The sequence below is a fragment of the Hetaerina americana genome, unplaced genomic scaffold (genome assembly GCF_022747635.1).
Source record: "Hetaerina americana unplaced genomic scaffold, ioHetAmer1.1.p SCAF_10, whole genome shotgun sequence".
Taxonomy (NCBI): Eukaryota; Metazoa; Arthropoda; class Insecta; order Odonata; family Calopterygidae; genus Hetaerina; species Hetaerina americana.
The window spans coordinates 50,063,572-50,088,120 of NW_027286070.1; the positions used below are offsets into that span (position 1 = coordinate 50,063,572).

At 39.5% G+C, this 24,549-nt stretch overlaps 1 protein-coding gene across 1 annotated transcript in view; it reads left to right on the forward strand.

The window, feature by feature from the left end:
* The window catches only part of Wnt2 (Wnt oncogene analog 2), a 320,844-nt gene that overhangs the window by 120,838 nt on the left and 175,457 nt on the right, over positions 1–24,549 (forward strand). The window contains exon 2 of the mRNA XM_071597722.1: positions 23,719–23,972. Within this exon, the coding sequence (XP_071453823.1) occupies positions 23,719–23,972 (254 nt within the window). The remainder of the gene's footprint in view (positions 1–23,718; positions 23,973–24,549) is intronic.

Genomic DNA, 24,549 nt, shown 5'->3' on the forward strand with positions numbered 1-24,549 from the left:
AAAATGATAAAAAAGCCATTTTCAAGGAACGGTCATGAAAAATACGTTATTCTAACTTTACGATGTGGATATAGATATAAAAATATGATGCGTTTATATACTCGATGTATTCTTGAACATCGAATAGGCTCAGATTTACAAATGCGCTCTCAATATAATATTTACATGAGTTAATTTTAATTACAATTATGAGGTGGTAATGAGGAAAGCTTTGAGATTTTGGTCTCTTCATTGAAATGGGGATAATTTTTCAAGCATTCACAAAGTGAATTTATACTTCATAAACTCTTCCCCAAGGTAGTGACGTAATTTGACTATGATGATTACAAATCCGGTTGACCGTTATTGTAACTTCCTTGGCTTACCCCCACTCGTTAACTTCAGTGACCCCAAGCACCTTTCTTTGTCATGCGTGGGCTCCTCTGAGTGACAGGTGTAGTCTTGGCAAATTAATTGAACGGACGTCGCGTAGAAAACTCTCCACGCAAATATATTCGCCCAAATCATAATTGACAAAAATAATCTCGATAAAGTGGCAATTAATTTTTTTTCCGGAAGAAAAACTAAAATATATTTAGAGTTAAGTATATGCTTTGAAATTACTGGTCTGCAGGAAAATTAGTCTCAATAATACCATGTAGGTCTGCTCGAAAATGTTTGAAAACGTCACTGGCCCTGCAGTCGCATTTTCCCCTATGAGAACGGTGCCACTTAAAACTCTTCTAACGCCATTTTTTTATTAAAATATCTTAAATACAGGTTTATAGCATAGTTTACAGACACTTGTTCGTTGAAAATAATTTGTTCGTCAACGGCTTTTTTCCACGCCTTCCTATTTCCTGATTTTGTCTTATCGAATGCTAATTAGCATGAATAAATGGACATTATTATAGGTCTTGGATTTACGTGGTCTCTCTCATCAACATTAATTCATGGTGGTTAATTCAGGGAAAGTGAATAAGGCAAGACAAGAATTGAGGAGTTCGAAAGAAAAATACACACCGGTACCTGTACAGTATACCTGTATACCATAATCTTCAAGAATGGAATTATGGTATGGGCAAGTTGAGTATCTTCTTATCCATGGAAGTACTTCTTTCATTCATTATTTTATCGAATTATACAATGTTTATTTAAGCTTTGCCTAAGCAGATTAAATCACATGGCATTTGATAAAACTTTAAAACAGCTACAAAAACTCCTAAAACCCTTTTTTATTAGCTTTTTATGGGTATTTCTTTTTGCTTGTATTCTATGGTATACGATAAACTTAAAAATCCGAATTTTCTTGTTTTCGCTAATTTTTAGTCGGTTTTTGCCTGGAATTTTAACCGTTCTTGTAAATCGTTCTATTCTGAATTATACATTTTCCACTCTAAGAAATGTGTGCTTTTCCAGGTGCGCGTTATTTCCTCATCGCATCTAAGATTTTACAAGAGTCAAACCCTTGAATTCAAAATAGGTACATCGAGAAGAAAATTAATTGACATGGTAATACATGTTCGCTAAGTGTAGCATGGGACACACGAGGTTAATAGTTACCTGTTAGGTTTTGCTCCTGCGCTTGAAACGTTTAATGTGTACTTAAGGCAATTCTTTTAAGCTGAATTTGAAAATAAATCGTATGCTGGTTTATTCATCTAGGGTTCATAATTTAAATTCTTGAACCCAAAATCGTCAGATTTATCATCTGCGAAAGCAAGGTACGTGAATTTCAATTCGACCAAAACACGCATTATAGTTGATTTAATGATAATAGGAGAGAGTTCTTTAATGTGAATTTATGATAGTTATATCTTTTATTTCTGGTTCTTTGCCCCATTAAACCTGTCTGACCTGGGTTTTACTCGAACGTTTTAGACCTGATTAAAAAAAGGGAACGTAAGGAAATGGTCAACTGGAACCATCGATAGAATGAATCATTTTATTTTAATTAGCTTAACGCAATTCATTGCTCTATGTCGCCGTGATGTGCAATGGTGAGGTGAAACTTATAGTGTCGAAGTTGATTATTTGAAACTCCTTGAATTCTATTTTGTGTAATAAGAATGGAATTATTGCTATTAGTTGTGAATTTTGATCCTACCCATCGCCGCATACGGTGTATTAAAAACATACTTAAGAAGGTTGCATTGAGATGTTATCTTTATGAAATTTCCCAAATTTTATATACAAGATATTTCCATGCAAGTTTTTATTAGAGTTTACATAAAATAAGATGTTGTATATACTCACCTACATGTATATCAGTAGAAAACTGTCACTGGAAGAATTTTAGATAAATAGTGCAGAAATACATGTCGTCATTACAAAAAAATGACATCATGTACGCATTGAGAGCACGGTTCTTACAGTTTTAACATAATAGCACCTCCCTGACTTTGTTTGAATGGTATTAATGAATTCGTTGGTAAAACAACTCAAATTGCATAGTTTCAAAAATTGGCTCGTCAAAAGTAAGTACAAAATATATTTACGACACGTTTCAAAATTTAATAAGAACTTCAGGGTGATGAAAAATTCTTTTTTGAAATCATATCTGTTTGCGAACAGCACGCGAATGGCTGGTTAACTTCTTTAAATTACTCGCCATCAACGCGAACCAAGGTGAAACTTTAAAGTTGTGAAGTTATGGTCTAGCCACCTTAACACTAGGAAACACTCTCAGTGTCAATGGGCGGCGTTGCTCTTTTCGGCGAAATTCGAGAAGGCATTTAAATGTCCGCCCCGCTCAGGTCGTGCCGCCTCGCCGGCATCCAATGCCCAGGTTCCTCTGGATCGAAGTTCCAGCGAATGGGCAAGGGCTAGATATATCCATGCGTTTGCGTGTCGAAGCGCCCCGCTCTCCATCTTTCGCGTGACCGAAATCAGAGGGTACTCCCTCCCCCCGCACCTACCTCAGCGAGCAGCATTTTATGAGATGAAGGGGAGGGGATAATAAGAGGGGGCAGAGCGTGTTCAATAACCACCTCTCCCTCCCATTCCTTACAATCCAAAAGCTCTATTAGGGTTTTGCCAACTGAAGAGTGGATTTAGTTTAGTTCATAAATACCTGCTATTATTATGTAAACATATATCCTTCCTTTTCATATCTTAAAATAAAACTATGTATTTAAGTAATGAGATCAAAAATAGATGTAGATTAATTTTTTTTCATTCGCATGGAAATAGATAAAAGGAAAAGGGATAGGAACACAGGATTAGTAGGGATGATGGAAGGTATTCCACTTTCACCACCACTCTTGTGTTTGTTTTTTAAGTGATTCTATTCCTTTTACTAGTATCTTTTTCAATGTCTATGTACGCCATTTGGTGGGTTTCCGTGTCTGAATGTGTATTTGACCATTGTGGCTCGTTTCGTTCTTCTTGTTCTGCGTGTCACGAAAAGCACTGTTCCTCTCGTTTATGACATTGAATAATTGCTTCCCCTACTTTCTTTCCTGTTGTGCCCTCGTCCATTTCTCCTTTGGTGGGTGAATTAGCTCCTTAACGCCATCTCCTGGCCAAAAAATCGGGGCATATTTCTTTTAAGAACCCCCGCAGATTTTAGTGTAATTAACGTTTCCTCGATTGCTCAAGGGGTTGAGAGAATCGGCCAGGCAAGTCGGAGTTCCGTGGTTCTATTGCCTGTCAAGCAAACTTTTTTGATCTTGTCATCTGCTCGATTCCACCTTCTCCAACTTTCATATTTCGATCTTTTATCCGTGTTCCTATCTCTTTCCCTTGTATACGTATATATTTTGATGTGAATGAATGTGTCCGCCATTTGGTTGATTTTCGAATTAAAATATAATACATTAAGTAAAGTATATTGACAAACACAAAGCTAGTGATAAAGATAGAAGGATGTAGTGAGGATTGATTGTTTCCAGTAAATCTTCCAATTCTCATTTGCTCTCCCAGCATTCTCCTGAATGATCAGTCGATGTTTTTGAGGGTGGATTATATATCAGGAGGGCTTAGTTCAGCTTCCGTGCTATGACTGAGTTCATTTCTTAAGTTCTCGCGGTGTATCTATTTATATAATTACGTAGGTGTTTTGAAACAAGTTTTTTATTAAAATTAACTTTTAGTTTTAATTCCACTCTGACTAAAACCTCCAGGGATTCAAGTGGTATAATCAAAATATAAAACACTATGAATTATATCAAAATATAGAAAATATAATGGAAGCAATAAAATGAGAAGGGGATACCTCTCGGGAATTTATTGGGAATATATTGAAAAATTTGACGAAAATATTTAATTAATTTAGAAAAGATGGAAGCAAAAAGTTAGATTCAAGAAGCAAGGAAAGGAACAATTAAAGAAAGAGGTGGATATAGAAAGAAAGACTACAAGGGAGAAGGCGTTGATTCTTAGGCGAAAGAGAGGGAAATGACAGAATGTGGTTCGAAGATATAAAAAAAGAAACACAGGGAAAGATGAATATTCGAAATAAATTAGAGAATATTTTCAATATAACAAAACAACAACAGGTGAAGGTATTGGAACTGACTCGTGGTCCCTAGATTGTCCCGTCGAAGAAAAGAGAAAATAAGTAAAGGCCTTAGAAACTGTAGGTGTCGTTATATAGAAAACAAAAAACGAGTTGGAAAATAAAACAACCCTAATTGATTTATCTGTTGGTTGCTTCTAAGCGTTTTCCGCAGTTACATTTTTCGACAATGGCCGTGGTACAAATGGGACGCTTTTCAAATAGCACGGAATTATATAATATTTGGCAATGATTTCTATAATTTCACAAAATTTTTATTCGAAGACAAATTTGAACAAAATTGATAAAAATTAGATCTCATCTAATTTCCTTCCTTTTGATCTGTCTCTCGATTTCATACGATTATTATGTCCGGTTTATTTGGGCAAATTAAATCAAGCCTCCAAGCGATAAAATGAACCCTACATGCATTCTTATTGAAATTGATGCGAATGAAATTAAGTCAAACGTGAGAAATTATGTTCTCAAAAATTATTATTATATGCGGAGTCATGGCATTCAATAATTCACAAAATTCGTTTGGTGTTTCAACATCTATTCTTGAAGAAACTGTCCGTTGCTAGAAAACTTATATTTAGCAATAGGGCCTTCGCTTTATATACGAGAGTATGCACACACAAATACATATATGCACATATATCTAGATGCCGGCAGATATTTATGATTATTTTATTTCACCCAGCGTTCATTCCTCCCCCCTTCCCCCGCTCACTTTTTCGACATTTCTTTTCGGCGAGCGGGGCGGGGCGTGCTTGAGTTGTTCCCTGACCTCCTCCTGATTGTGTGTGTGTGTTTGCGAGCGAGTGGGCATGGCTACACGCACCCGGACTCGGGGAACGTGGGTGTGTGTGCGTATGGGAAACCGATGGTGTTTTTGTGCGGGGAGGAGGGGATCGGGAACTGGGGAGGAGGAAGGAAGAACCGTGGGCGGAGTTTGGGGGAGGGAATACCCCGCGGGCAAGAGAACGGGCTGTTCGCTTCCACCGACACCGCGCCACCTACCGACAAGCCGACAGACCTTCCCATCTTTTATTTTTCTTTACTCCATAACCTCCTTCCCCTATCCTCCACCCATTCCCTCCCCTCTCCCCTTTTTCGGCGAGAAGAGAGAGAGAGGGGGAGAAAAAAGAAATAATGGAACCGTCTGGGGCGACAGGCGCTGCGGGCGCCGGCTTTTATTTGTTTCAGACCACGGAAACGCACGCAAACCGATGGCCCCACCTCCTCTGTTTTGGGATACGGATTGCAAAAGGGAGCCAAGATGTCTGAGGGGCGGTTAGGTGGGAGAAATTTAAATAATCGCCCTATAAACCTAAGTCCTCCCCCCCTCGATATCATTACCCCTAGGGAAAAAAATTATTCTTTCATTGAAAAGGAAAATGAATACGAAAAGAAAGAGGGTTTGTGAAGAGGGGAGATATTTATAGAGAGAGAATTGCAGTGTGCACACACTGACTTAATTACTTTAAAATTCATCATTGACCGTAAAATGAGGAGCTTACATGCAAAAGATTAAGTGCTAATCAAAAAACACGTTAAACAGACGCCTAATTATGTCTTAAAATATTATTACTTCGGTAATCTTTTATAAACAATCTAGACTATTGAAATAAATGTCTTTGACTAAAATAAAATTGCGAAGGAATTAGTTCTCACGTCCAGTTACTGTGTAGTCTCGTCCGCCTCCCGATTCTGCCCTCCCCACCTCCTCATCGACCAGTGACGATGGCGGCCGAATAGGCTTTTGGATGGTGAAAAGAGCCCGATATATCTCCGAAGTGTTCCTAAATCTTTCGTCTCTTGCATATTTCAAACTGACACATCGATGACTAATAGACAGATGCTCGTGGGAACTCTACGCGCGTTTTGGTATAAATATGTATGTATGCAAGCGTGCAAATGGGAAAGGCGGCGGGAGAGAGTGATTGGGAGGGGCATGTTCACACCACATGGAGTCCCATAACTCTTGACTTCGTTTGAGGAGGTCCTCCTTGTCTCTCAGCCCCTTCCCACTTGACACTCGTATTTTGTTTTGATTTTCACGCCTTGGTACCACGAAATTTCGTGACCCCCTTCCCAATGGGTGAGGTGAAAAATAAATATATTCCCAAGTTTACGTGAGTCACAGAGAAGAAAAATTGCACTCACAAGGAAGGAAAAATACAAGAAAAGCGATTCAATTTTATTATTTTGGTGGTCCTATCAGCATCATCAGAGTCAGAGGAGGAGCTCCGCTTCAACACTAATAAAAGTGGCCGGGACAAAGAAATATAAAAATTTAGTCCATTTTTCTTTGAGTTTTTCTTATCGGCTATGGTTTTTTTTGTAAGCCGGTTATATATAAATATATATATATATATATATATATATATATATATATATATATATATATATATATATATATATATATATATATATATAAAATATTATATATATACACACATACATATTTATATATACACAAATGCATATACATATATTCTTCATTCGTCCTGGACAGTGTCGACAGACACTTCCCGCCGAGACGACGGGAGGGTGGATTAAATTCGCCGGTCCGGATTGCCATTATCGGGACCAACAGTTCCCTCTTCAATTTGGGAGCCATCAGTTTTTTTTATTCGTGCGCGGTATTCGCCACGTGTCACTGCTCTCTGGGTATACGAGAAGTGGACCTACGCCGCCATCAGGAAATCGCCAAGCTGGGCGATGATACGTTGCGCCATTTGAGGTTGAATTGACGAAGCGTGAGGCCTTAAATGATAGAGGAAATCGTTGCATATGGAGAGCGATATCTTTTATAAGTATTTTGAAACGTACCGTGCTCGGACTAATTTCTCACATTTTCGTTGATTTAATTGCGATAATGGGATTTTAAACGAGTTTCATCTTATGCTTTTACGAAAGTTTACACTTCAGTTGTGTAGTAATTGCGGGTATTTTTTTCACAGGCATTACAGTTATGCACATACACATACGAACACATATACTTATTTATATATATATATATATATAAATATTATTATTATATATATATATATATATATAATTTTAATCTTTTAATATAAACTTTATATTATATGTCTGTCTAAATATTATATTAGATATTTTCGGGCTTAACTTTGTGGAAATCCATTATCACTTAAGTGAAAATACCAAAAATCTTTCCACTCCATTTTATTCGGTACAACTTACATTTTTATTTGGTACAGATACCTGAGGATGACGCCTACACGTCGGAACTATTTTTACCGAATAAAATTGAGGGGAAAGATACATCGGTATTTTTTCTTCAGGGGTATATATAAGATTTATTAACTGCCACAAAAATGCTACGGCACACTTAAGGCTTCAGAAGAATAATATAATTTGTATTTAACATTCTATCCTTCATTTCAATTATATGTATATAATCAATTATATGTATGTATAATTATATCGGAAAATAATAAATGTTGACAAACAGTATATAAAGGCCATCAGATGGATATTTATCATTAAATGAAGTTGAATGGTGAGAAAATAATATTGAATTTCTGAATGCAATGTCCTAGTATATTATCATAATAGTGACTCAATAATGCGGCAATTCGAAAGCCAGATTTTTGGAAAAGTTTGGGACAAAACTATAACCGGGTTCATACTATTGAAATTCTAGTATCAATTTATGCCCAACACACTAGTAATTTGAAATTTGTATCTAAAAGTTAAAGTTATGATGAGAACTGGAAAATTTTAGCTAAAAGTTAGGATCAATAAATATGTCGTGCTATCCAGCTGATTTGTTAGAAATTCCAGCTTGGAAACTATCAGCCACGTGGCCTATTTCTATAACTCTAAAGCACGTTCGTTCGTTCATAAAATTCGTCTTAACTCGATCTTGAGCCTAACTCTACTTACGTCAGCACAACAAACATTAAAACTTCTGCGCACTCATTATTACTAACATATCATACATATAATTTGGAAAAGGGGTGTTTTTGGAGTTTGCGTTGTTACTAATTTTCTACTTTTGTCAATTATTTTCAAATAAACAAACAATACTGAAATCAACGTAACTGAAGAGCATCATATATGGTTTTATTGAATTTGTGATTAAGTAAAAAACAGCGAACTGACACTCTACGATGGAATGAGTGACCCTTCCACAAATTGGATGGTGTCCAACTTGAGTGTGACATTCGGCGAACTGGTATCTTACAATTTTATTCGTTCACAGTATGATAGCGTATATCAGAATTGGCAATCTTTCCAACAGGAAATCGAAGCACTAGCTACTTCGACGAACTGAGCTCCAAATTCTTACTTTTCTTGAACCAGTTAAAAAACCTCAATAAATTTTCATTTAGACCGCTAAATGCATAAAATTAGTTTTCATTAACATTCATATGGTCCCGCACGTCCTCTGCACGCCATAAATATCATGGTTAACTCTTGACCTGGGTGAGCGTTCTGTTCTTGCCCCCCTTCGCTTCACCTTCTCATCACCGTAGACTCTTTTCTCTGAAATACTATTCGCAATTGAGAACTTCCCGATTGGAAGACATTTGCATGTTTAACAGGGAGACCTTATTCCTTAGAAATGTATTTTGTAATTTTCTGAGAGTTCTCATCAGATCTCTTATCTTCTTAAAAGATCTGGAATCAATGTGTATTTTTCTCACCGTAGTATCATCTTGGTGGCACTTAAAGTCAATATTTCAAAGGAAGTATCCCGCTTCAAAGAAATCCAGATTCTTAAAGTTTTCCGGAGGGAGCCATCAACTCCGTTGTTGTGTTTTGCTTCTTGAAACGCTATAATAAAAATGCCCCGTCACAATTCTTGGAACCACCTCAAGCGCTTGATCGATACCCGAACAAAGGCGTTGGGAAATTTCCTTCCATGGAAAGAGTTGGGACAGACTTACTCTTTGGCTATATTTCCCCAATGCTTGAAGGAAATCGTTTTTACGGAATCGTCATCCCCATTTCGATTCACTGGCTCTAATCGTCCGATCGTTTTTCCTCAGTTCCTCAATTATTGGCTACTCTTTTTTTCCCCGTAAACACTTCCTCTTCTACCCCTCCTTTCTTCGTTACCCTCCGTTTACAAACAGCTCCGAGGTGAAACTACGATTAAAGAAATCGTGCAATTTCCCCGTGAGTTGAATCTTTGAACATCTTACCCCTATCCAAAATTTCTGCACTTCACGCCCTCCATTACTTAACGATTTTTTCATTGCTCTATTTAACATTTATACCAGTCGCTTCCTCTCTTTCTACTCGATGCACTCATCGCAATAATATTCCTTACTGTTTATTCTCGTTTTTTAGTAAGATTAAGTTTATTAGCCATTTAGCTCAACTGTATTTTGTGCCGCGACAAAGTTCCGCCACGCGCTGGCATTCACGCAAATGCGAGAACTTCACAGAAAAAAAATCGCTTACTTGGCTCAGCGTTCGATTCCGTGTTCGACGCTCGTCATGAAATCGGGGTCACCGCAGTAATCAACTTCGCAGTTTGGTTACGACGGGTGAGAGACAAGCTGACCCCAAACTAACCGCTGATCCGTGAAGGTGGCCTCCCAAACCCCAGGTCGGAGAGGAGAGGGGAAAATTACCTCCTTTCCTATTAGGATTCCCAGGATGTTAAAGAAAAATAATTCCTCCCAAAGGGAGCCGTCATCTCATCTTTCAAATTTCCATGTGGTAAGTTCCCATGGTGTCACACCCATACTTTTTTATTGTCATTTTCCAATCGTGCAAAATAAATTGATGCATTGGCAAAAATAAGTCATTTTGAGCTCGGACACGGATATTTTGAAATTTTGGCATGGTAGAGAGTTGAGAAATAGTTGTAATGTTTTTGCTTAAATTCGTTTACAGTTCACTGTTACCAACAAATTATAATAAAAATCTCAAGCTTTATACCAAATGCGGACTACTGAAAACTACTGATATAATTATATTCGATTGATGGCAAATATATGGTGTGACATAACGGTTAGGCTCATTGAAAAGTATCATTCTGCCATACGGTGATAATTTCCGACTGTTTTTTAGGTGCAAAAAATGATAGATACCTCGTGCCCCCGGGAGTACCTACCTATAATTTTTTTGCGTGAAAACGTGATATTTTGAACACAGTTTTGAGTACGTCATTTCGTCAAAATCAACAACGACGACAAAATTTGAGCGCCAAAGCTCTATCCTAGTCTTAAGAGAAACCAAATAAATGAAGCGCACCATTTATCTGAAACATAACTCATATTATTGTCTGACTCGGCACACAATCAAAGTAATTATGACAAAATATATGTAAGATTATATTTTGTTAAATTTACTGTGAAAACTGATATTAATAATGATTTTATAAGTCTTTTCGTAATTTTTGTATTGATATGTCTACGTAAAAAATCTAATGTTTTTCATATTTGAATGTATTCTGTCAGTTACCGTTTTTTTCGTTGTAATATTTCAAAACCAAGATAGCGTTCAATGGTCTGCATTGGTGTTAACATATAGTGTGACTTTTGATATCATTTTAATTGTTAACAGAGGAGAAGAAGTTATATTTTAAGAAAGCATTGCCCTGGAATATGAAAATGGATTCAGGAATAAAATCTGTTACCGTATATTTCAAGTAGTGTGCTTATTTAAGAATCAGAGCCGTAGAACCTAATTGATTAGGGTCTAAAAACGCTAAATAACTATAAACGCTAAAAGCTTTCGAACTATATTTTTGAAGGAGAATGCTATAAATGAAGTGAGAAGCCTCAAGGAAACAAGTACGTGAACAGCAGAGTGTGTTAAAAGAAGACATGAGGGAAAATTCGTTCTTCAGATATAGGAGGAAGGAATATAGAGTTCCTGACAGAGGACCAATGGTGTAGAATATTTTCATGGGATTGTTATCATTCGATTTTTTCTCCCTTCTTTTCTTCTTTAACTTCAAGAGAAATAACTCGGTAATTTTTATCTTTTTATTGAATTATTAGGAATAGTTGAATATGGGTATCTGGATAATTTCCAAAGCAGAGAAAGAATTCGAATAACGATGATTGTTCCATGCGTTCAATGAGCCCATTTTGGACAAACCAAAATCGGTGAAGTAATTTGGGTCCAACACTATCGGCTAGTCCATTATCCTCTCTCTCGCTTCGATCTCAAAGGCTCCCTCCCACCCTCCTTGTTTTGTTTCGATCCCATCCCAAAATAGTTTTCCTCACGAATCGCTCCACAATAGAGGATTGGTTATCACATTCCTTCGCTAATGACTATATTCCTCATGAAAGGATCCGACCGTAAGTGTGTTGCAATAACCCTTCCGTAAATCAAAATCTTCACACTCATTGGACGACCCCTATAATCGAACGAGTCACAATACAATCGGAGGTCAGATCGTATTTTAACTGAAACCCTAACGGGTTACTTCGATGCCCCTTCCCATAACTGTCTTCAGGTTAATTGTCTTCCATTCTCTCTCAATTTCAAATCACATTTAGTTCGTTCCGAGTACCATCTTTACCGCGGAAAAGTAAGAGTGTGAGTGCTTCCTCTAATGATCACTCCACCAGAGGAGAACAACCGAAGGTAATTTTCTTGCTGTCAGAATCGATATTCAACAGGAAAGTTACTACATGTTTGGCTGCATTTTATTCATGCCATAAGCAATAAAAATTTTCAGACTCCCAAAGGTATGCGTACCCCACCAATTAGGAATACTTCTCTTCTATTAATACTTAAATACGATTGGTAGTTTTCTTCCAATTCCTGCTACTTTCGTGCTCGATACTTTTTTTCTATGATTCACTCCTACCCTAATAATGTAGCGTATAAGTTATTCTAGAAAAATACAATAACCCGATTTCTTATTGTAACGCATCAAAAGTCCTGGATGGTCAATTTTCCAACAATATTAGCAGATATGAACATAAAGTATTTTAAATACAAATATCTATCAAATCAATCTATTTTTATATTGCCAGTTGTTGGTATGCGATATAATTACTTATTATTAATATTTTGCATGACCACATATTGCCCGAAGGCGGCAGGTAGGAAATTTTCTGAATTTCTTTGCACAGGGTGCAAAATAATTAGGGTAACATAACACGCATAACCGTTTCGCGTTTCGCTTACCCTCAGGGCATATACGATGTCTGTTCGACAAGTATCGCGACTTTTGTGTTTTTCCAAAAGTTATTTATTCATTCATGAATATCTTTTTGTCACTTTCAAAGTAATCCCTATTAGATATTATAAACTTGTGCCAACGTTTCTCCAATCCTCGAAGCAATTCAAAAAATCATTTTTGGTGATCTTGTTCAGCTCCTCCTTCGATGCAGTCTTTATCTCATCAATCGTAGCGTAGCGTCGTACTTTCATGGGCCTCTTCAGTTTCGGGAACAAGAAAAGGTCACTCAGAACCAGATCAGGAGAATACGGTAGCTGCGGCATCGTTAGGTTGTTGTTTTTGGCCAAAACTTACAATGTGATCATCGCACAAGTTACGATGTGTGAGCAGGGGCGTTGTTATGGTGCAAAAGCCAATTTTTGTTCTTCCACAAAGCATGACGGAAGCAATCCGCCACAAGCGTTTGTGGCGGATTGCTTCGCGCAAATTGCGCACAACTTGCAGATAATATTCCTTATATACCGTTCTCATTGGCAAGAACTCATGATGCACCACGCCCCTGCAATCGAAGTAAACTGTAAGCAAAACGTTCACATTTGACCGAACTTGGCGCGCTTTTTTCGGTCGTTGCTCGTGCTGCATCTTCAATTGGGATGATTAAGCTTAAGTTTACGTCCCACGTCATAACCATACGTTCGTATGGTTATGGCAGGGTACGAGTACGATCGTGGTAACCGTACGTACGTTCCACGTCATAACGATAAATCCTTGATTCGCCACCAGTCATGACCCTCTGGTGCAAATTTGGGTCATCGCGGACCGAGTCCAATACCTCATTAGCAATGTTAATGCGTTGCTGTTTTTGGTCGAAATTGAGCAATTTTGGTACGAATTTCGCGGCGACCCATGTCATACCCAAATCATTGCTAAAAATTGAACGAGCCAATCGATATGTTTAGGTCCTCAGTAACTTCTCTAACAGTGATTCGACGATTGGTCAATACTATTTTCTTCACTTCATCAATGTTTTGGTCTGTTGTTGACGTGCTCAGGCGTCCGGCACTCTCTTCGTCGTTCACATCTTCTCGGCCCTCTGAGAATATTTTATACTACCGATAAACGTTGCTTCGGTCCAAGGTAGCTTCTTCATAGTCAATTTGGAATGTGTTCGCGCTCTTAATTTCGCTTTTCACACCAAACTTGATACAGATTCTTTAATCCATTTTTTGGAACAGGCAAAAATCGAAGACAAGTCATAACACGTCCATGCAAAACAGCTGTCAACAATTAACTGAGCATTCAAAATGGGCGAACGTTTCGACATAAGTGGGAGACCTAAGTACCAACATAATGCCGCAAAAAAATCGAAAATCAAACAAACGTAACCCGCGAAAAGTCAAAATTCGCGATACTTGTTGAACAGACCTCATAAAACCCAATCCTTAGTAATCATCCCGAAGGTCATTTGATAGGTTAAGGTAGAATTCCCCTTATAGTAGTAGTATTTAGGGGGGCGACCCACAGCTAAGATCATTAATTATCATTTGCGCCACTAGGGATGGATAGGAAAGGATAAGGGGTGAAGAGATTCCCGACTTCGGAATTAGCCTACTCTTAACAAAAGACGCCGAGGGGTCCGCAGCTTAAAGTCCCATCCCACGGACGGCGTTCTCACTCAATGTGCCCTTCACAAAGCACCTAAAGTAGGGATCGAGATGCCACTGAAAAATATTCAACGCCGCCGGGATTCAAACTCGGGACCTCTGGGTGGGAAGGCAGTACAATAGCACCTTGCACTAACCCCATCGGAGTGTGAAATACACACATCAGGGGAAGGGAGCAGGTTCCTTTCCCTGTGGCTCCTCTGGTTTCCCAAGATAATCTGGTGAACCTGAGGGTGTCCGTAGATGTCACCCGGAATCTAACTCAGGTCCTCTGGTCAGCATCCTAATTATCTACATGTACCTACTTGTACCAACTGGACCCCTGCCTCCCCTCTGGCTGTATGTAAAATTTAATCTTTCCTTGTGCATTGGAAGAAATTATATCATTCTCAACCGTTCTTAAAATAACAGAAGAAAAGACTATTACAATAATTGCTTTCGACAACGCAAGACGTTCTTACTATAATATATTTTCCCTGTGTAACATTTGAATTCACGTTTAACTTCTGCGCAATGTCCCAAACACTGCATACATACCGGATGAGACCTAAGCAATGCCTCTTAACAACACCTCCCCTTGACGTTTTTACTCAAATATTCCTCAACATTCGTTTTAGGAAGATCATCTTATTCAATGCAGCTCCACAGATGATCCTAACGTGCTCTCCCCATGTTGAGTCCCATGATGGCGTATCCTTGATGTCTAATGATTAGCTTTGAATATTTATCTGAATGAAAGAATGAATTTAATGAATGAATATTTATTTATTTGAATGTATAATAACTCTCTTACCGCATCACAAGCCCTTAAATGTTTAATACTGTCCTGGTTTGAATTAGAACTTCATCCATTCCGTAAAGCCATGCGTAGTAAAACTAATAGGTAGAATTCATAGAATTGAAATTAACAAAATATTGTTTTTTGCGGCAAACCTAAGAAAAAAATAATTCTAATTTATTTTAATTAAGTCAACTCTTTTAATTTTAAAATATTATTAGTGGAACTTTATTTCACTCAAAACTAATCACAGATGAGAAAAAGCAATTCTTAACATTTTTCCATAAATATTAGAAGAATAAAATTTGCATTTAGAAGTTGATACTTGCAGGAGGTTTCCATGATGAAAAATCTAGGGTTATCACCCGGTTAGATGTAATTCAAAACATTAGAGTAAATAACCAGAATGTATTATTTAGGTTTGTATCGTTTTAGAAACAAATTGTTTTGTTGCTCTTTACAAACAAAATTCATCTTTTGAGACCGTCTTTGGGGAGAAAAGCTGCTGATGTTGCAAAATATTGTCGGGCGAGATAATTGCCTAGCTGAGCACCGCAGAGGGGAATATTTTCTTCCAGGGTGTGAGAGGTAAAATCTTGGAGGACTCTGGTTTAAGGGTGGAGGAACGATTATTTTGCACCCCAGAGATATCGCTGCCCACTCCCTTTAACCACCGTTCCGACGTGCCCGTGCTAATCTACTCTCTAGTTAGTCCTGCTGTGTCCAAATATGAATCGCTCGTCTCACAAAACGAATATTATAATTTAAGTTATTCGAGAATGCAAGTCTTTCCCAAGCGCTCCGTCTGCCTTTACGTAACCCGCGCATAAAATGCAATCGTCCGCCTAACGAGTTTCCACATTCATTTTTATGCAATTTGGGTCCGTTTCTCGTTTTTTTTCCATTTTCGGCAAGGTGTATCATTTATCGCCATCTGTGCCGCCACCCGACTAAATCTCTCTCCCGTAGCCTTGGGGAAGGGGCGTCGTCAAAGCCCCCCAGCTACCGCGGATGATTGGCCCGAGAAAAAAAAATAACAGTCTCCCTACGCGTTCCCTCCCCCATCCACCTCCGGGCACTTCTCCAAAAGCCGCTCAAGGGCGGGGAGGCACGACTGTGAACCAGAAAAGCCATTCGGACGGAGTGAGATTCCTCGGATTGGTTCGCCGGCGGGGGGGAAATCTCATCGGCCCTCTCTTTCTCGCCCGCCGGCGTCGCTTCTCCCCTTGCTCCTCGCGCCCCCTCTCTCTCTCTCTCTCTCTCTCCACGACCCTCTTCCTCTCTTCTCCCATCTCTTCATCCTTCTCTCATCCCCCCGTCAATTTCCACCTCCGCCCCTCCTCCTAATTGCCCTTGGTGTAAGACGGGTCATTCGGGACCCATTTCGGCGAAATATAATGCGCCCTACGTCCTTCCGTTTATTGACGACTCCCGCTGCGTGCCCCTGTCTTCCCTCCCTCCCGCCATCCTTTCTTCCTCTCACTTGCATTATACCTACCTACCTGCCTACCTACATTTCGGTCAGACTTAATGGCTCCGCGGTCCGGCCTTCCTTCGACCGTAAGGAAAAAAACTTGCTCCTGACGAAGATAAGTGGCGAGAAGAGGGTAGGCAGGCAGGGCGCGCAATTCGACTGGGAGGGAATTTTGGGAGGGGGTTAAAAATATAGGGAGGCGGGTGGCACCCTCCTCCGTCTCTTACCTTTCGCTTCTTCTTTCTCTTCTTCTCCCTATCCTGCAATTACAGCGGTCCTCATTACGGCGGAGATTAAGGGAGAGAGAGGGGAAAGTAACGTGGGGGATTGTGTCTGTGTGTGTGTGATGGGTAGGGATAGGTTGAGGGACGAGGAACAAGGAACTCTTACGGGTACGTCAGTATCTCTCCCTCTCTCGTTTCCTTTGTGTTTGTGTGTATTTGCGTCTCCTCACCCTCTTAGTCCATCTTTTTTTCCCGCGAATGGGGGATTAAAATTTAAATTGGCGTCCTCCTCCATCTCCGGCGACCGTCGGGGTTGCGACCTCTCGGCGATGCAATATCTCATCCTCAATCGCCCGAGTCGAAGCGAACATGGAAGAAATATTCGCCTACGAGGAGGAAGACCGTGGAAAGGGGTTGTATTTTTTTCTTACTCTTAAAGCAGCCGAGGCAACTTCCGAGATACTCACCTATCCCTCTCTCCCTCTTCTTTCTCCCCCTCCCCCACACTTAATGGCTAAATATTTATCGTCGTGTTGCTCCTAGATGTATCGTTTGCCATTAATCCACGATACATATCCCCCCGCGCCGCATGCATTACTTCCCTACCCGTGTGGGAGCCATTCGGGACCACCGCCGGGTTTTTATTTTGCAATCTCCCCCAATTTGAATAAAGGGGTAAGCAGGGCGGTGTGGTCCGCAAGATTACGAAATGTCAAGGTTGCGGACGCGCGTGCGATTTTTCAAGATTATGTCCTTCAAAGGGCGCTTCCCCGAACTCAACCGCCGGATAATTACTTTCTTCTGGGTAAATTTTTTTTAGGTTTTCTTTCGAGCTAATTATGCGAGAGGGATATGCAAATTTTCTGTGAAAGCCCTATATATATATATTGGAATGTCAACGGTTAAAACGCATTTAATAAATAATGGCCGGCTTAATACTTTACTTGAGCTAAAGCTCAAAAGTTACAATTCACCTTGTTGAAAGAGATTATAGATAAACAATACGAGTATGTATATCTGTGCGTGTGTTAACGTTTACATTATGAGGTCCGGTGGGTGTAAAAGCAGGCAGTTAGTACTTTCGGGATTTAAATACCGTGATGATTACCATAACATTTAATGAGAACCAATTTTTTGCTCACAAATTACTCTCACACCCATCCATGTCATGAGCGAGATTGAGTTCTCGGAGAGTCATCCGTGGAATCAAATCTGGATTTTTAGCGTTCTTTGCCAATTATCTTTTTAAAAAAATGTCCATATACTTCAAAGAGAACGAAAAATAATAACTTTAAAGTATTTATTAGCAAATAGTGAGATTTTTAAGGCATCTTTTCTTCGGAACTCTATGCCATTAACTTGATCGTAGACAGAGTGAATCTGATTTGACCACATAATGTCTTTAATTTGAAGCCCACCCGAATATTAAGTGAAGTTTTCCTTTACTTGGGATCATTAAACCTAATGTTAACATCTACGATATATCAGAAATACCCGCAATTTTGATGTGGGATACTCAGTCAGTCAGGAATCTAACCTGCAACTTTTACATTAAAAAGCAAAATCATTACTCCACCAACCCTGATGTCGTCAAATTAAAATTAATTTCAGTTTTAATTAATTTTAACTATATCGGAAAACCTTTTTGATTAATTTTTGTCAGTTAAATTCACTTTATTTGGTGAGTACCCGTAACATTTTGTATCATAGGTAGTACTGACAACCGCATTCATATCCATGTGATTAGGAACATCTGTTCGAAGTTTCATTGATATGATGCCTTTGATACTTTCGTAGCTGCTAACCACTTTGTATGCCAGGCTATTCAATCGATGTTCCGTGCTGCTTCAGGGGCAAGGAAATTAAATAAGTCTTAAGATTAAGCTATTCAATCGCTGATATATTTTGGATATTGTATTATCCTTTTCAGAATCCCTAATGAATTGTATTTATTTTCACGCTTTTATGTAACAGCTGAGATGAATTATCCACAAAAACAATATCAATTCAACAAAAGTTTAAAATAACATTTTGAAAACTGAGTTTGAAACGTAATGTATTTTATACTTACAGTGTAAGAGGACTATTTCCTTTTCATGCAAAAAGCTACGGTTTCCCACAATGTTCTGATAAAATCAATTTATGGATTTGTAGTTGAGGTTATCGGAAGGCCCGGAAATTTAATCTGGGACCCCCTTCAGTGGTCAAACGCATTAACCACCAATCCGCCAATTTTTCCAACAAAGCCGATGTTATCCCAGCCGTTGGAACATCGTCACACGCATATCAGCAATTCCTACATATTTCATTTTCACACATAATTTGGAGCTCATTTTTGGCTTGCTTCTGCCCCCGTTATGAACAACACAAATGAAGTGGCGAGTTTATCCACGGGCCACGTTTTGTTTCAGATAAGCCAGATTTTTTTTACCTCCAATTACCGGTAATTCGGAAGGAGATGGATTTCATGGACTGAGGAATGGTGGAGAGAAATCCGTCGCGCTGACCTCACCCTACTTGAGCCTAAATAAAGATGCCAAGAAATGCTAAGTTCAAACATTCCAACATCCCATCCAAACGTCGTCGTAATTCACTCGAAAAGCTCTTTGCATGGAACGCAATTATGGATCGAGATACCTCTTAAAGAATCCTGTAAACACTGAGATTCGAACCCGAGAGTTTTTTGTTGGAAGCGAAACACTAGCAACCGCACCAACTAAATCCTCATGCATAATTCATTGATCAAAATAAAAATAAGTGATCTACTATGACTATTTGCATTAGCGTAACCGTCTTTGCCGGAAGTGGAATGAGGGAAAAATGACCGTTCACAAAAGATGAAAATCATATGACGTGTTTCCGCCAAACCTAGCACTTACCTAACACCCATTGTTCACCTGAGCAGTAACATTCTTTTCTTCCCGCATAGCAAGAGGGCCTTTCCTGGTCTCAAGGTGGCATTCAAAACCCCACCAACCCACGTCGTAATTGAAACGACTTATTATCGACCATCAAAATAATAATATCAAAACCGCCCAGGGGGACGCAAAATTGCTTCCCTCCCACCCATTCTTCCCCATCCACCCTACCTCCCTCCTCTCTATATTCCGATTATCGGGTAGGCGTCCATTTTCACGCTTCTTCGCACACGCCGAGGTATTTTTCATCTCCGACGAATTCGGACGCCCTCCAATGTCCAATTCTCTCAACGCATCCCCTCGGGGATTGACCGAAGGATTTTTTCGGGAGAGGGAGGGTTGCGGATGGGCGAGAGGCATGTCCGCAATCACGAAGGTGTTCGGGCTCCAGTGATGGAATGGGGCAGGAAGGGACCGCGGACCTCGAGGCTCCTCTCCCCCTCCCCTGAGCTCCCTCTTCCTCTTCCCAGGCGACCCGAGGTCCATCGTGGGGATGTTTTTCAATCGAACCGTCACAAATTCACAAATGTCAATTCTTAGTTATTGAAAATTGGAGCGTGATTGGAAGGCCACGTGCCGCAGGAGAGACACGCTGCCGGCATGAGCGAACGCTCGGATTTCCACCGTCGACACTTCTAATCACGATCCCCATTACCCGTTTCCCCTGGCGCTTCCCAAAATTTGAAATAATTCCTCGAATCTATGAATACGAATCACCCAGACCTCGTGGTGCTTACATGATCGCTTGGCCTCTTCCTCATCTGCCTTCTCCGAACTTGAATTTTATCACCCGTTTATTGCCTCTTCGGCTTTTCCGACCTCTACGCATATAAAATGTTTTGTTTATGTAGACCAGAGGGAAAGGAGATGACGGATAGCCTAAGAGCTCGTATGAGGGTTTCGAAAGATAAAGCACCCGCCTCGAGGGCTTAAGTTCCACACGATACTTGGAGTATCTCGGCGATCTTGACGATTATTGCCCTTTCTTTACCTTTCAGATCCGGTGCGGCGAGGCATCAGTCGATAACTGTTGTGTCGAAAGTATTAATTAGTTTTATTGCCACATACAATGGGTGCACTCTTCTTCATGGGATTTATCGGTAAAATATTGCACCATCTTTTTTTTATTCTTCTAGGCTCCTGGATCATGTTCTAGTGGAAAATAAAATCACTAAGATTGAATGTGTTCTTGCGAAACGTAATGGTCCTTAAAATTTGAGTGATCAGGCCGCAATAAAAATACTTTTGAAAGAGTCCAGGTATACAGTAGTGATGTCAATAAAAGGCGCTTTCCATATGCGAAGTATATTTTTAGCATTCAGTGCTCTCTTTGAAAGGTAATCAAGGTTTTCCTTTTAAATGTTGGACAAGGATATACATTGAAAACAGAACTAAGGCGTGCACCCAAAAATATGTTAAGGATACTGTCAGTAAGTAATCAAGATTTTTTTGGTAATTCTAGTAGGAATATTTCGTATGCTATAGTGCTGAGTGGACAACAGGATTTATTGTATGACGGCACGAACGCCAGCAACGGAACACACACACACACACACAATATATATATATATATATACATATATATATAAACATATATATATGTACATTTATATACATATATATATGTACATTTATATACATACTACCTTGATCAAAAATTTCCCAGAATTTATTCAGAAAATTAAAAATACAAGTTTATTCATCTAAATCTATATTGTCCCCTTCAAAGTAATCCCCATCGACTGCAACACACTTATGCCAGCGCTTGATCCAATCCTCGAAACATTTTTTATATTCGGTTTTCGGTATGTCCATCAGTGCTTCCTGCGATTTTTCCATTACTTCCTCTCGGCTGCTAAAACGCGTTCCCCGTAATGGTTTTTTAACTCGATTGAACAGAAAGAAGTCACAGGGAGCCAAATCAGGTGAATTCGGTGGCTGTTGGATGGTATTTGTTGCATTTTTCGTCAAAAAATTACGAATAATGATAGCACTGTGCGACGGTGCGTTATCATGGTGCAAAATCCACGAGTTTTCTGCCCACATTTCTGGTCTCTTTCGGCGAATTGCTTCACGCAAACGTCTCATAACGCCCAAATAATACTCTTTGTTTACTTTCTGGCCTTCTGGCAAAAATTCATGATGCACTACACCGTTGTAATCCATGAAAACCGTCAGCATTGCCTTCTTTTTTGACTGAAAACGACGTGGTTTTTTTGGTCTCGGCTCATTTGGTGAACGCCATTCACTTGCCTGATGTCTGGATTGCGTGTCGTACTCATAAACCCACGTCTCGTCTCCAGTAATGATCCTTTTGATGAATGTGGGATCGGATTCAGCCTCGCAAATCATGTCTTTTGCGACGTCAACACGGTCTCTTTTTTGCATGAAATTGAGGTCTTTTGGCACCAACTTTGCTGCTTCTCGACGGAAACCCAAATCATTAACCACAATGTCTTGGGCGGATCCATAGGCAATGTTCAAGTCCTCCGCTATTTCTCTGATGGTTAATTTGCGGTTATTGACCAACATTTCTTTTACTTTATCAATTTTTTCACCGACTTTCGATGTCGATGGTCTGCCACTGCGTTCATCATCTTCGATTGACTCACGACCACTTCTGAACCGCTCGTGCCACTGGTAAACGACCGTTTTTTTAGAGAATCGTTGCCGAAACACTTTTCCAACATTTCCAACGTCCGTGCGCCACTAAATCCGTTTTTTACGCAAAATTTAATACAATTTCGTTGTTGCAAATTTAAATCCATTTCTGAAATTGTAAAAAATCGCCAACACACACAGAGATAGATGTACTCTTGGCTACGTAACTTTTGCAAATGTCAAGTTATGACACTAAGATTTAAAGGGAATATCAACAACAGATGTACCAATTTAACAAAAAAAACAGAACTCAAATCGGAACGATGGGAGCGCCACACGGTGGTTATTCCGGGAACTTTTTGATCAAGGTAGTATATATAAAACTATATATACACACACATATATGTACTGTGCAGTAATTGTTTTAATATAAAGAGAAAAATAATAATATAAAAAATTGAGTTTGTCCGCGAAAAGAAAAGAAATAAATTAATCGTTTATAAAATTCACTTCGTTTAATCGTGATATGTCCGGCACGACATAAATTCACACTGAATGGGTTTTCTCAAACAATTAAATCGTATTAATCTCACTGAAGGGTGAAAGTTTCAATGCTGTAATCATTTAGTTTTCAATAAAGTCACAAGATAAGATTACTTACTGCCTTAAGGGTATTCAAAATGACATTGAAAAAATAGTGATTTTTATTTACTAGGTAAGAGAAAGAAAGGACTTGATAAATTCTAAAAATTTTTGTCAACGGAAGGGTCTAATACAGTCTCAATAAAGCATGATGGTGCCATGATGATCTTTCAAAGGAGTAGGAAAAACCTCAGAGAAAATACGTTAAAATGTCTCTAAAACTTTTTCTACCAACATAACAGAACCAAAATAATTGTTCACGATATGTACAAAAATGATAAAAAATTATTTTCTTAATAAATCTGCAGAATTTCAAACATAGCAGACGGAGGGCAAATATGTATAAAGGCTGAAAAGTTCACAGGTACGCTACATAGTACAAAATGGAAGGTGAGCATATACCTCTATGAATATCGAATATTAAATGTAGTAAATCATGGGGAAATTATAGCCTGTCACCTTCCCCGAAATGACAGAGTGAAAGATTTATAATTTGTGCGCGTGACAAGCATATCTTGCATTTAACGATGTGTAACGTATAGCTATGGAACATGAATGCCAGTAAACATGCGTTTCAGTTACTAAGGATTGAAACATTCGCACCCGCCGCGATTCCGGGAGATGAATCACGTAGAGTCAAAAAAAAGAAAGAAACGGGACGGGAGCCGCTGAGAGTTTTCCGGTAAACGTGCTCATATCCGTGAGTTGCGTGTGCGCTCGCCATTAAATCGAACCGGGGGCGGTGTCGAGTCCACGCCTCCGCCCGCCTTGACGTCCGTCCCATTCGACCGCTTTTCATCTCGCAGGTACGGCGACCTCGGCGTGGTGGTGTCCGGCGGCGGCGTGGCGTCCGCCCTGGGCGCCAGCGTCCTCTGCTCCCTCATCCCCGGCCTCACCTACAGGCAGCGCACGATGTGTAAGTCGGCCCCGGACGCCGTGGCGGCCGTCGGAGTGGGGGCTCGTCTCGGGCGCAACGAGTGCGCTGCTCAGTTCGGTCACCGCCGCTGGAATTGCACCCCCATTGGCTCGGACACGGTCTTTGGCCACGTGGTCGTCGTCGGTAAGTGTTGCGTCTCCACTGACGAATTTTACTTTCGTTTCCAGGGCATGAGACTGCATAGTTGACAGTTATCACAACTAATGGTCGTCTATTGAGAGAAATATATCGGTGTTTGCGGAGAAATGTGACAACAATGGAAGTCATTTCACTCCACCCAGATTGGTAAATGGCTTCACGTGTGGTCTCGCCCCTGCAGGATATACTGACTCTTTGACTGATAACTCTTCAACACAAGGCTGCGGATGGAGAAATTTAGCTAAAAATTGTCTTTTCACTTATAAAAGGAAACTATGGAAATCTTCCATAATTTTACCCAGAATCTTCATTCCTCATATTTCATATTTTTCTCGATTAAATGGAAGAATATGGTGTCAAATATTCTTCCCTGAGGTCCTTGCCTTACAAAATGAAACGATGTTTACCAATGAAATTTTTAAAAATTGATGGCCATCAATCGATTTCATGATCAATAGGAAAAGCATGGCATCAATGCCTAGAATTCCAGATACTATTTGCATAAATATTCTTAATTTTTCTAGCTTGCTGATATATGTAGTCCCATTCTCATCTTGAAAAA